The sequence below is a fragment of the Pseudopodoces humilis genome, chromosome 2 (genome assembly GCF_049639895.1).
Source record: "Pseudopodoces humilis isolate 2021_Gansu_Grassland_sample_001 chromosome 2, ASM4963989v1, whole genome shotgun sequence".
Taxonomy (NCBI): domain Eukaryota; kingdom Metazoa; phylum Chordata; class Aves; order Passeriformes; family Paridae; genus Pseudopodoces; species Pseudopodoces humilis.
The window spans coordinates 108,981,238-108,994,929 of NC_142201.1; the positions used below are offsets into that span (position 1 = coordinate 108,981,238).

At 40.5% G+C, this 13,692-nt stretch overlaps 1 protein-coding gene across 2 annotated transcripts; it reads right to left on the minus strand.

Moving 5' to 3' along the window:
- Positions 1 to 832: 832 nt before the first annotated feature.
- On the minus strand, positions 833 to 11,009 carry POU1F1 (POU class 1 homeobox 1). Of its 2 annotated transcripts, XM_005524119.2 has the most exons (7): positions 10,868 to 11,009; positions 8,442 to 8,447; positions 8,005 to 8,070; positions 5,779 to 6,024; positions 4,082 to 4,246; positions 3,462 to 3,522; positions 833 to 1,082 (listed from the first exon to the last, which is right to left on the minus strand). In XM_005524119.2, exons 1-7 carry the CDS (start codon positions 11,007 to 11,009, stop codon positions 869 to 871), a joined length of 900 nt encoding a protein of 299 aa, XP_005524176.1. In that variant the 3' UTR covers positions 833 to 868. The 2 variants fall into 2 exon arrangements, with proteins under 2 accessions (XP_005524176.1, XP_005524175.1); XM_005524118.2 differs by lacking the exon at positions 8,442 to 8,447 and having other exon boundaries at positions 8,005 to 8,154.
- Positions 11,010 to 13,692: the final 2,683 nt, after the last annotated feature.

Below are 13,692 nucleotides of genomic sequence, written 5' to 3' on the forward strand. Positions count from 1 at the left end.
GTTCTGGCATTGGTACTTTCCCCCCTCAATTGTCTCTAGGCTAGAGGATGACAAATAAGGGATTATTTTCAATTAGTGGGGTATAATAGAGAGGGAATGTGCAGTGCAATAAATTCTTTCATATACTTTTTAGCTTAACACACCATCTCTGGTGTATGTCCACACATGGTTTTAATCAGAAGAAAGTACAGAGAAAAGCCAATGTAATAAAACCCCTGATAATTATTTTTCTTCCCCTCAAGCCACAAGGTCTTTAGGTCAGATAAATGGTATTCCTGCTTTCATAGCTAAGCCTACCCAAACCAAACTTTGAGGCACATAACAAATTAGCAAGAATTACCTTTGACAGCACCCATTATCCAAGCCACTTCTATTTGACACCAGTTCAAGGCAGTCAAATGTTGGGCTGGGACAGAGCACCCAGGTAGGAGCAGCTCTGTCCTGGTGAGCTCACAGTGCCTTAATGACAGCAAAATCCTTCCTACAGCTGCTGACACCGAGCTTTGCAACCTTTCTGAATGTACAACACACGTACATTTAGTCATTAACTGGTACCACAGAGGCAGGAAAGGCACAGAACAGGGAAGCTGCAGCTGCCTGTGAAATTTGGGAAGGGTTCCCAGTTGAACAATGTGTGATGGGTTCCTTGCAGAGACCTCCAACTCTTTAGACAGACACTACAGGATTTAGTTTCCAACCTTTTACATTAAAATTGAGTCTTCCACAAACACTACATCTGAAGCTGGTAGCTTGAAGGAGGAGTGAGTGGTTTACTGATTTTTCTCTTTATTTATTGTTTTTTAACAGCACAGTATTTACAATATTTACAAGAAGAAAACAGAAATCCACATCTGTACGTGGAAAAGCTTCACCGGCATTCATGGTGCTCCTTGATAATAGAACTGAAGGCATTCTGGTGTAAACTGGTCTTCACTCTTTTTTCCCTTTGTCTTCTGTTGCAAAACCAAACTCTCACGACTTCTTTCTCAAGATTGAGCCCCTCAGCCATCCTCATAATTTCCTGAGAAGAGGGCTTGCTTTGTTCTCCAAAGTGCCTCTCTAGGGCTTCTTTTGCAGCGATGCTGGATACAGGGGTAAAATTTCACCTTTAAAAACTTTTTAACATTAAAACATTCAGGCTTTCACCACTAGTTCTAGAGAAAGGTCAAGTAACAGCACTGAAGGCAGTGACTTGGTTTGTTTCATCTTTCTCTATGTAAAGGAAACCCAAAGCACTAAAAATACTCTGTTAGTTCTCTGTTGACAAGAGCAGTGTGACATCATACAGAATTTCAGCATGGGGTGATTAAAAGGCAAAAATGGCATCAAGTTCAGTGCAATTTCGGTGTTAATTATAAAATATTTGTGTGCTTCTTGGCATTATCTAGGAGACACAGCTACTAACTAGCTGTAAGTGTGGTGACAGGGTTTGGAACAAGCCTGACCACCCATCTGCCCCAGCAAATGCACATCAGTAGTGTTACCTGGTTGTATCAAATTATTTGGGTTTGCAGAGAGGAAGAGCTCCATCACTTAGATTTGGGAAACACTGTGTTTTGTATCTCACAAATTATAGAGACAGCACTAGAGCATTCCTAGAAATCACAGAGATTATGGCCAGCTATTTTAGCTATCATCACATTTTCCAAATGTCTGCCCTCATCTGTTCCTCAGAGTCAGCAGCTGACCAGAGTGGTTCACTAAACAGAATAATTTAACATTGTTATTTTTTCCCTTATTTTCTGATAGAATTTGCTTCCAATTTCTGTTGCATATTCTACAAAAAACATTGTGACAAGCTTGTGCCACCGGGAGGCATCCAGAAATTTCAGCAGTAGCTGTAATTTCTTTGGACACGAGAGGGCACTTCATGCATTATTCTGGAAGTGAGGTGCAGGTATTTGCTACAGGAATACAGTATCTGCTTGAGTTCTAGTTGTTTCATCTCTTGGTCTTTAATTTACAGGTCAGTTTTTTCAATATTTGCTAATGTTTAACAAAACTGGCTAATTAATAGCATGGTATTCTGCACATGCAGAAGTATAGAAACTATAGAAACATCATTACTTTTGACTCACAACATCTTAGGTTTTGAGTAGTGTATGAAGTCTAAGACTTTCCACAAATTCAAATTTAGAGGCTTTTTCTGTGGTCTAACTTAATTTTGTTCATGGGACTTTTCTTATACCATTAGTTTGTCTTCAAATATTCATTAAAAGTGGCTGAGAGAAAGGCTACAGAGTTCAGATAAAGCCCATCTCCCTGATTAGTTCCAGGTCTTTAAACTGAGGTGCTGTATGCTTTCAAAGGGGTAATTAATATTTTCTTACTACACAGGATTTTGTCCTCAATTTTTTCAATTATCCATGCTCTTGACAACCTGTCCTGTTTGTTAATCCCACTGCAGCGGGGTTAGATGTAAAAATACTTTATATAAGGAGTGGTTTTATCAATCAGTGTTAAAAAGCAAAGCCCACAATGTTGGAGGAACAAATTCTAGTGGGCTCCTTTGGCCAGGGGCTCAGAGATGCTCTGAGCTCTCCTGCAGGCCATGCTCCATGAAATGGGGAAGGTCTTGGCACTGCCACTTGAGTCCTCACTGGCCTGTAGAGAAGCTGGGAGGAGAAACTGGCCTCTCAAGAGTAAAGCTTCATCTCCTGTGAGGTGCTGACGTGAGCTATGAAGCATTTTCCGTCCCAAATTCACTCCTAATTGAGAAGCATCCCTTCAGAGGAGCCTTTCATTAGAATCTGGGATATCCAAAGGACAAGGAAATACTCCACACTCTCATTTTGCCTTTTTGATATTTTTTTTTTAATACTATATTTTGCCAGCCTACTCAATTTCCACATGGAGCTGAGACTTGAGAAGTGGTCACTTGAGATGTTGGCCACCAGAGTTGTGAGAAACAAGAAAAGGAAGTTTCCAAAACAACTCTGTTTTCTCCCTTTAATTTATTAAAGTGTTTCTTTGGAACCTCAAACAATTTAGTGACAGGGACACAACAGGACATACAAAAGCTTTCTCTCAAACTTCCTAGACCTCAGTTCTCTGGCAAATTTATATGGGTTTTTTATTGTTTCCAAATCTATATGTTTATTTATTACACCAAAATTATGCAATTTATTTTGGAATAATGTAGAATCTATCAAAATTAAAATGAAGATGCTCTGATACCTGACTCACTATATAGATGGAATAAATTTTGACTGAATTAGAATAAAATATATTTTCATGTGAAAGTGTGTGGTTGAAGAAATTGGGAAGAAATAGTATCTTTGGAATGAATTTGGGTCTGGAGGGTTATGCTGGTTTTTTTCACTACAATGTTTCTAACTATTGAAACTTTTAGAAGCACAAAATGTAGATATTCATTGAGAGAATTTAGCACTTTGACAGAAGTAAAAGAAGTATCTTAGCCAAAATAGTTTCTAACCTGTAATGACCTAAATATTCATTACCTTATGGTGGTTCTGCGCTTCCTCTTCCGTTCATTCACTCCAACTTTTTCATTGTACAAAGCTGTATTAAAAAAACAAGAAGAAGCCAATCAACAAAAGCCGGCAGTTACATTCCACAGGGACTGGAAAACAAGAAAAATCATTTCCAGAAAAATAGTCACTGCCTTTGAAGGAAGAAGAAGGCACAAGAGAAAAGTGCTGCTGAATAAGAGGAGCATCACACACAGGATCTTTCCATTGTTGGGATGGTTGGTCATTGTTTTACCTCCAAGTGTAAATGGTTATAGGCAGAAATTGTTAGAAGCAAAAGTCCTTTGCTTGTGAAAAATCCCTGTACACTGCTAAATGGAACTGGTTTGCTGGGAGGGGACTAGAAAAAAAAAATCTTTCAGCAGTCCAAGAGTTGTTTCTGCTATTCTGTACATTCCATGCATTTCAATTTTCCCCTCCATGCTCATCCAAAAAAAAGATAACTATACTTTAATACAAGCACACCTCTTCATTTAAAGCCAGCAAAACAAAATCTTTAGTTTGCAGAAGACATATAAATAACCCTAAAATATTTATGTGGGATTCTGCTTGAAGTGCAAAACAATATTTAGAGGACTTCAGTTCTCTACCTCCCACTTGTTCAGCTTCCTCCAGCCACTTGGACAGGATGGATTTCAGTTTGCAGGCGTTCTTGAAGCTCAGCTGCAAGTTCTCAAACCGGCAAATCGTCGTCTGGCTGAACTCAGAGCCGTGCACAGCAGCCAGCGCTTCTCCAACGTTGGTTTGTGTATAACCTGCCAAAAAACAAAGAGGAAAAAGCAACTTTGCAGGAGGGTTACTCTCCTTGAGATGCTCAGCCCTTCTCTACTGGCTGTCATGGACAGTGTGTGCTGCAGCGCCTTTGGGATGAGCTTCCTGAGAGGTCTCTGTGGCCAGCTGAGCTCAGCTCAGAGCCCTGCTCAGTCTCCTGGTGGTTTCTGTGGAATGTGACACTGATTTAGTGGAGTTTCACACTCCAGGATTAGGGATTTGAGAAGGATCCAGACACCCCATGTCTTTCTGTAGATGGTGCAAGAGCAATCAATTAGTCCCTAGAGGCGCTGCTGGTCTCCTGTTATTTGTTGCAGCAGCTAAGGTGAAGTCATCAGAGAATTGCTGTAGTTTCCATGCAGTCTCTGACTTTGCATCAAGAGCTCCCTGGTCATTTCTCTGAATGTGGATCTGCTGTGGCTGGGGGACTGGATCATCATCCTCCTTTTCTGCTTTGGTGTCAGGACAAGGTGGAATCTCTTTAAGCACTCAGTGTCCCACGAGGCACCTTTTAACTTCCTTTTTGACTGCACTAACCCTGTGTCTCTCAGGCCCACAACTCTGTTTTGTCTTGTAAAGCTCAAACTGAGATTATTTTTCCTGTACATATTGAATTTCTCCCATTCTACAGGTTCCATGTCATTTGATTGCACCAAAGGAAATTTTGGTCCCTCCAAAATTCAGGATGAAGATGCAGTGATTAACTATGTGTGGCCTAGCAAATGCTTTCCATCACTGTGGCTGACATCAGATACAGTATATACAGGAAAATTGGCCAGTTTGCAAATGTTTTTTAAACCCTAATTACTTTTATTTCACTTTAGACTGCAAATGGAACATACTGGCTTTCTAGCCATTGAGATAGTGCACACATACACCAAATAACCTTACAGTTTTTTTAGATTTATAAAATAAAAGGATTCCCTATAATTCTAATGCAATGCTCTAAGTGATAATGCCAAGAATGACAGGGCCCAGCCCACCTTTGTCATCAGCAGTTATCTCACAGAAACAAAGATATCAATTGCTTCCCAATGGTGTTGTGGCACAAAAAAATAAATCAGGAAGAGAAGCTTCCTACTGGTGTGAAGGATTTCCCATGGAAGTCACTCAGTGTATACTGAAATGACCACACACCATCAGGTGAAACACTCCATGGGGAAGGGGATGGGTATGAGAAGTTAGAGCACGTCCTGCCCTAAATTGCAGATAATTTGGAGCTGTGCAAAATATTGCACCTGACACTGAATGTGAATTATTGAACAGCAAAAACTTTCTCTGCATTTAACACAAATAATTTAAGGGCAGGAAAGGTTAAAGTCCCTCTCTGCAAACTAAAAGCTGAAGTTCAATAATTCCATTTAAACCTTCTAGGAATGGAGAAAGTTTTGCAGGGCAAGGCAGGATTAAGAGTTATGATCAGACAACGGCCGAGGCCAGACCATAAAACACTCAGAAATAATTGGGCTTTCACTGGAATCTTTCAGCCTTCTGTCCATGGACATAAAGCACGTACCCAGCTTGATTCTCCGCAGCTTAAACTCATTGGCAAATTTCTCCAGCTCCCTGATTTCGGGGGAGTCCATGTCCACAGGCTCCTCCACAGACTTGCTTTTCCTGCGGAACTCCTGCTTGAAGTCGGTGGCAGAGGGATCGTCCGTGAGCAGGGGCTGGGGCACGGGCGCGAAGCCGTGGCCCAGGGCACAGGGGCTGGCACTCAGCGCGTGCTCGGGGAACTTGTACAGGCAGGGGGTCAGACCACCTGAGCAAGGCCAAAGAGAGAGCTCATTGCAGCCATTCTCTGCTGCCACGCACACAAACCTCCCCTCGCCACCTCAGAATCTATGTCTGTAATATTAATTATACAGCAGGCATCCAGGGGTTAGGATTTCCCAGGATATATTTTCTCTTTCTTTTCCCAGCCTCTTTCACCAGCCACAGCCATCCTATTACTTAGTAAACTGTGAAGCACTTATAGAGGAGGCAAATGGCATAAACTTGCACAAATAAAAATCCATCTCTAAGTTGGAATTAAGTGGCACAACAAGATAGATGCATCTGTGTCATTTTGAGTCATTTAAAATTTGCCAGCCTCTGTTTTCTGGTACAAAGAATATTTCCATCTAGATGCCGTTTGATGCTCCGACAAGATACTATCTTGGCTTAGCTGCAGCGTAAAATTTCTTTGAGGAAAGTACACAGGTAAGAGCTCAAAGGAAAACAACCAGGAAACCAGAACTCATTTAGAATGATCCTTCAAAAAATAAATTGCTCAAGGACAAAACAGAACTAACTTTCACTACCTTTTGTTCAGAAATGTCAGACTTAACAAGGTGATTCAGTTATGAGTGGAGGCTGGTTTTCCCCTAGATATTGTACACAGACCTGAAAAGTCTCTGACCTGAGGGAGGCATGGGGGGAATTACTGGAGAAATATTAACACTCCTCAGTGTATCTGGAGCAGCCAGTAAATTCCAGCTTCTCAGGTCATCCTTCCCAATTTTCTAAACTACACAAAACTGTGTAGAGGAACTCAGAACTTCATTAACCTCCCTCTGCTTCCTCCATTTATCAGGGTTAGTTTTTCTTCACCGCCCCAGTTACTCCCATCAGTGTTGGAGGTTCTAACCCCATGAAATTATTTTATACACTTCACACAGGATAACCACCAAAAAAAAATCCTCAAAAAACAATGAAAGATACTTTAGAAGAGGGGGACTTGCTTTGCAAGGTGCTGACACCATTTACCACGTTGGGGTGGGGCATGCTGCACGTCTGTAAGATGCGAGTCTGGGAGAGACTTGCTGAGAGCATCTCTGGAGTTGCAGGCTTGATGCCTAAGAAAATAAAGAAAAGAAGATGAAAATAAGAAAATAAAGGAGAAGAATAAAAATGCGTTGATTTTGTAATTAAAGAAAATTATTTTTTAAGCAATGTAATTTATTGATGCTTATTAACTTTCCCCAGGGACCTGGACAATGCCAGAAATGTTTGCAAAGACACAGAAATGCACAATGAAATAGGAGCATTTGGAAATTTACACACCATGAGGGAAGTTTATACTCTGTCCCTATGCAGATATATTAGTCTATGCTGATTTACTCTAGTATTTCCTTAATTCTTCTTATTATTAATTCTGAGTTAGATTTTGGATTATTTCCAAGTCCCAGTTATTTCCTGGGAGTTAAGTTAATTTGGTTCATGTCATTATCTCATTGATTGCTACTTAAACTTGCATAGAAAAAAAGTGCCTCAGTCTTACTGAGCCTGGGACAGGGAAGAATGAGCAGGATGCATTCATGAGTGTGAAGATCCATGATCACATGGCTGATCTGCCTGCTGAATTTAGCTCTTTAGCCCTTCATTATGCCATATTTTTATTTTATAGCTTCAGCCAGGGCTGATCGTACTGCTCTGGTGCTGGTCGTACACAGGTGCATTGGGTATGTCACTTCTGGTCCCTCAAAAAGTGATAATTACCAGGAGAAGTGGCCAAATGGAAGTAAAAAGAGCAGGACTTTCCCAGCCTTGTAGGGAGACATAAAATACAGAGTGATTCCACAAGAGATGCAGAGGTTTGGGAAACTCTGGGCACTGGCCTCCAGTTTCCTAACCCTTTCTCTAACACCTTCAACCCAAATCCCGTCTTCTTTAAAGGGCTGTCTTGGATTGGTCCCTCTAAAGGAAAGCTGGCTAAAATCCTGGTGCTGAGAGCTCACCCAGCTGAGGGTTAACCTCTTACCTGCCATCACCCCGTAGGTGGAAGGCTGATTCCCATAGTGGCAGGAGGGCACGGAGTAGTGAAGGCCTGGCCAAGGGCGTCCCGGCGTCGTCGCGGCAAAGCCAACGCGCGAGCACGCACGAGTTGGGAGCAAAGAGAAAACAGATGGCACTCGTAAGAACTCAAGATTCAAGACACAGACTTTAAGCTCGAGGCAGGCAGTGCCTTCTGCACAGCTGTAGCTTCTTATGTGGGCATTTAACACAGGATCACAGCCACCAAGTTAACAGGGGCATGTCAGGGAGAGCTGGCACCAGAAAGAGCGGGACATCCTCTGAGGCAGGACTAGGAATTGTCATGCTGCCTCTTGATGAGCTGCTTTTATTATAATCTGTGGGCATAAGCCAGTTTCCACAAACTGCTGAGCTGGGGAAGCTTTGTGCTCCTAAGGAGGAGACCTGTTCCTCCCCTCACACAACTTCCACACGCTGATTCATTCAATCTCACACAAAAACTGGTTCTGTGCTCTCAGGAAATTGCCTCCACTGTCAAGCAAATCCTGCAGTCAATGAAGGCCTTCCAAAGGCAGCAGTTTGGGACATTTGCTTTGATGTGTCAAAAAAAATCACAATTTCTTGAGTGCCAAGCAACAAAAAGTATTTCTGTGTGCTTTGGCAAGGTGGTAGAGAAACAAGATGGTAAATTCTGGATTATTCTAAAAAGTCAGGGCTAAATAAACATTTCCCATCACCAGCACCAACAAACACACTGTTAATTTATCTCTGGTGTTTTCACAGTGGTATTTCAGGTCTGTGCTCAGTAATAGCCAGTGCCTGAAGAATGAGACCATTTTTTGCTGAATGCAATATAGAAATATGTCTGTTTCTCATGTATAAATAGGAATAAAAATGCATGTGCTGTCCCCTCTAAACACTGCAATAAAACAGAATATTAAAAACTAATGTTCATGAGCATCCAGATATGTAAAACCACATTTTAAAGAACACATTCCTGTTGTTCAAAGCAGTCTATTTAATTAAGGATTGGAATCTGTGGGTTTTACTACTGTAATCATAACAGTAAAGTGTCCTGTTTAAATATACTTGTACAGATATAAAATCTACTGAGACAAACATGCTTATACTAATGTAGATGCAGTGAAAATAAAGATTGTGTTAATAACTGTAATGCATGTAGAACAATTTAAATTTCCTGTTAAGATCTGAGTCTTTACTGGTTGCATTTTTCCACTATTTCATAATCCACATAGTATAACTTTTATGAATGTGTGCTGGTTTTGCTTTAATTGATATTTGGTGAGGAGGGAAGAAGCCACCCACAGAAATGGTTTTTCTGATTTCATGCCACAGCATGAAAATACAATTTTTGACTTGCTAATAATGATTTAAAATTAAATAGTGAGGATGATGCTATGTAAATGAAATAACAGAGGTTAAAGTGTTGAGGACACTGCAGAGCAGCAGCTGAATGACACGACTTAGTATTTGAACAGAAGTATTTTCACCTTTCTTGTAATAAAGAATTGTTATATCCATTTTTTAAAACTTTTGACATTTAAATTAAGTTGTTATTCAAAATCCTTCCAGCATTACATGGTACACAAATTCTCCGCACATGTGCTCAGCAGAGTGGCACTTTTTATGTGTACAGTTCCTTAATCTATGTATGAAATTTGTAAATCTTGACTCATTAGAGTTACCACCCTCCGTCTCTGCTTTCCCAGGGTCGTTTTTTCACAGGATCATCTTCTGGATGTGATCCTGCAATCAAAATTTCCACTGACTGCAGTGGCATTTATCCTTGGGTGGCAGATAGCAAACATCAAAACCTAAACCTGTAGCAGGCGAGCGGATGCTCTGGGCCAGCCCTCATCGTGTGCTTTCCCTTACAAGTCAGATGAATCTAGAAAATACTGCTGTGATACAGATACATAAATATTTCCTCATACAAAATTTAAATTCTCTCATTCCCTGCCACTATTGCTAACCCACAGCTCAATTAGGATATTTTGAGCTTCTTGCTTAGTGTATAAGATGATCCTGTTTTCTGTTACCGATAATCAGTTTTCATTACTTGCGTGCTTTTTCTTTTCATTAAAATGCTTTATTACCGGTGCATTTTTAGGAAAAATCTGGTTTCTTGTTAAGACTCCAAATAAAATTCTAATGTTAATGCAATTTCAAATAAATCAACTATTTATTTTTCTGTTCCTGAAGGTATTCTATCAAGAATTCCTGTATTCCAGAATCCCACTTCTGCAGAATTAACCCCGCAAGAAAACTCTCTTTGGCTCAGATATTCAGTGATAAAATAGTCCTAGTATTTAAATGCATCTAATTGTATTACATACACATGCAAGATTCAAAAATATTGATAAGGTTTCTACTACCCATTTTGAACATCCCACTTAAACCTTAGGCTTGATTCAGTTTGCAGTATGCCTTGCAAAGCAATGTTTTTTCTTCTTTAAAACAAGTTATATTTACACCTGAGGTCTTTTAAACATATTTCCTATTTAAGGTAATTTATAATATTTTAAATTATGGCTGCATAATAAACAACCTTTCAATTAATTTGCATGACAGTGGTTATACCAACAATGACAGTGTTTAACCTAAATTGGCAGCATATTTGAGTCTAATCTTATAACAAACTTAGAGAAAACCACGTATTTAGCTAAAACACGAACATTTGTGATTTTCCTGATTCACTCATATGCAGAGTTTTGTGAAATTGCTTCTACTTTGGCATAGACCCAACCATACATAACACTGATACTGAACACTTTAAATACCGAGAACTTGATGAACTCGTATATCACCCAAAAATTACAAATGAGAGCAAGAGTATTTTCAAAAAGTACCTGTAGACACAACATTGGTGGCATGGTTGGAGACCTGCAGGCACTCTGCAGCGCTGTGATGCATTATCAGAGGCAGAGAGGGAGAAGAGTCAGAATTCAAGGGCACAAAGGTGTCTGAGGAAGCAAAGGCTTGGCAGCTCATACCCTCCAAGAGGCAAGAGAGCTGCCTGTCCCCTGTTCTACCAGAGCAGATCCTGCAGGATTAATGGCACCTCAAACTCTATTCCAGGATTTTACCTGGATATACACACAGAGGAGGGCTCCAGAGCACAAGGGAGGTCGTGTGCAGGTATTTATACCACTAGGAAATCCCTTTATCCATTTTAATGTCCTTTTCCCAGCATTATTGCTACCCTGCTACAGAGCCTCCCTCCTTCCCACACAAACACAATACGTGTCCAATTAATGGGGAGGTGAGGGAAGAAGAGGGAAACCAGAGACATGATTTGACAGGTATTTTAAATTAGGTCTTTTGTGGAGGACAATGACCAGAAAAAAAAAATAAAAGTATCGTCGCCAAAGTCGGTGGCAACAGACAAGTGAGTTTAATACTAAGTAAGTTTCCACAGTTAACACCTGCCTCCAAAATCTCATCCAGGCAATTGTCTGGAAGGCAACCTGTCTGAGAGCTCAAACAGTCAATAGTCAAGAACCTATAGCAAAATAATCTGAATTAAGCTAATTCCCAGCAGTTGCACAGTGATCATTTGTCTTGACCTGTAGCAGTATAAGTCAGAGATGTGTAATATGAATCAGCTGTAGCCAGAAGGAAGTTTTTGAACATATAGCCTTCCATGAGCATGATGTCCTAAATGTTTATCTAAGATGAGCTCTTGACAGGGCATGGTTCATATTCCAAACTGGGTTAAGTGTCTGAACCAGAATTTTGACAACACAAACTTCAGACACATGAGATGGGAGCAATCATACTTGTTGTTGCACTGCTTTTCACGTGTTACTGCAGAAAAGTGATATTGCATCGAGTCATTCTGCAGAACCCTTTATATTATCTTTAAGTGTGCTTTGGGAAAGGCTGTGTCTAAGATTGTGAAGCAATTTCAGAATGGCAAACTGCACGTGTGCTTTAACAGTGGTTATCTACTACTTATACAGGCATTTTCAGATTGCAAAACATACAAAAACCATCAAAATAATTATCGCAATGTTATGGAAGATACTGTCATCAAATGAACTCCCATATGCATTACTTTGGGCTTGGCTCAATGTATCTTAATGTCTGTGGATTCATATTCAAAAATTATTTTAGTTATTTTCACCTCCTTTTCTCCCTCAGCAAGGCACATGATAAATCTAACAGGGGCTCCCCTCTACATACCAGAGGTTTGAAACCATGGGAGAAAAAGAATAACTCTACACCCCTGTTTTTGACAATTCTTTTTTCTCAAATCTCAACAGGTATCACTGCAGATAGCGATTCAGTAAACAGAAAATTTGCAGTTTCACGGTAAACTCATGTCTGGACACAAAGAAGCTGTAGCCTGTTCCCAAGTACAAGATGGAGCTCCAGATTTCCATTACTTCCCCAAAAAATGGAAGGAGAAGTAAGGAGAAGATTACCCAGCTTTGCCCAGGTGCTCAGGCTTTCCAGACCTGTGGAGTTCATTAGAGGGGTGCTTGTGGGTTCGTGGATGTTGCTCACCCACAAGAGCTGGGACTGATTTGGACTGGGAAAATCGAGTCAGTCAGGAGTCACAAGGTGCTGAACTTTCCTTCAGAGTGCAGCAAAAATGTGTTCTGTGACACCATTCCAGACCCCATCTCAAATGATTTTTTTCATGCCCTGGCTATTATTCATTATTGTTCTTTAGAGTGCTGAATTAAAAACATCCAGTTTTACGTGTTTGTGCTTTATCACCTAATTCTTGCTAACAGCTTTACTATTTTTCATTTTGATTACAACCAAGTTGCTGTAGTTGCATTCAGTTTCAAGTAAAGGCTTTTTTGCATAATTTTTGAGGATCCTGGAAAGCTGGATTGTTACAAATACTAGGTATTGGAAAAATTTCAAGTTCATCAGAGCTCATTTCTAATTTCTAATAGCACCTCCCATAAAGCTTTGTTACCACCCTCCGTGGATAGCATGCTAAGGCTGCAGATTGCCTGACCCAAAGTTACCCCATGGCTCCACAATTTGTAATTTCTTGGTCAGTTTTAAGACTCTGCCTCATGGCACACGGTTCAGCTGAAGGCTTCTGGCAGGAATTTTGGGTCGCTGACTGAAAGAGGTCATTCCTTCTTTACACTTACAAGTGCTCTCAAAAATTCAGTGGGAGTTTTCTGCCCTGAAACCCAGACCCCATTCTCCATTTGGACTGTGGTACGATGCTGGTGAATGTCACAGTGAATCCCATCTGCTTCCTGCTGAATCCTCAGTCCAACTGGCCTTTTGGGGGGGAAATCACTTCTATAAGTAGGATGAGGGAAAATGAAGATTTTAATGACTGAACCTTTTTTACACTGTCCTTTATTGGATAATTCTGAGCTTACCTTAATGTCCTTCCTGAGGTTGATTCCAATCCTTATTCCATGTCAGCAGGCTGATTCTTTGCCCCATAAATCTCTTCTGACTGAATACCAAAATAATGAAGAAAGCCATCAAAAACAAACTGAGGGTTTTTAAGACAGCATTAAACTGTCTGTTTTAGTTGCCAAAAGATCCATTCACGTGGTTTTTTCAGCTCAGAAACAGCATCTAACTGTAAGATCTCAGGTCTGGCCATGAGATAGGCAGGAGAACACCATCATTTTCCTCCACAGGAGCACAGCATTTCTGTTCCCAAGAGATGATTCCATGCTGGTCAACA

Bases quoted from the DNA above. Each gene is read 5' to 3' on its own strand.
- POU1F1 (XM_005524118.2), bottom strand. From the start codon at position 11,009: ATGAGCTGCCAAGCCTTTGCTTCCTCAGACACCTTTGTGCCCTTGAAT. The intron at 8,155-10,867 runs GTACTTTTTGAA...AGTTCTTACGAG, and splicing joins CACCAATGTTGTGTCTACAG to TGCCATCTGTTTTCTCTTTG. The intron at 4,247-5,778 runs GTACGTGCTTTA...GTTTTTTGGCAG, and splicing joins GCTGCGGAGAATCAAGCTGG to GTTATACACAAACCAACGTT.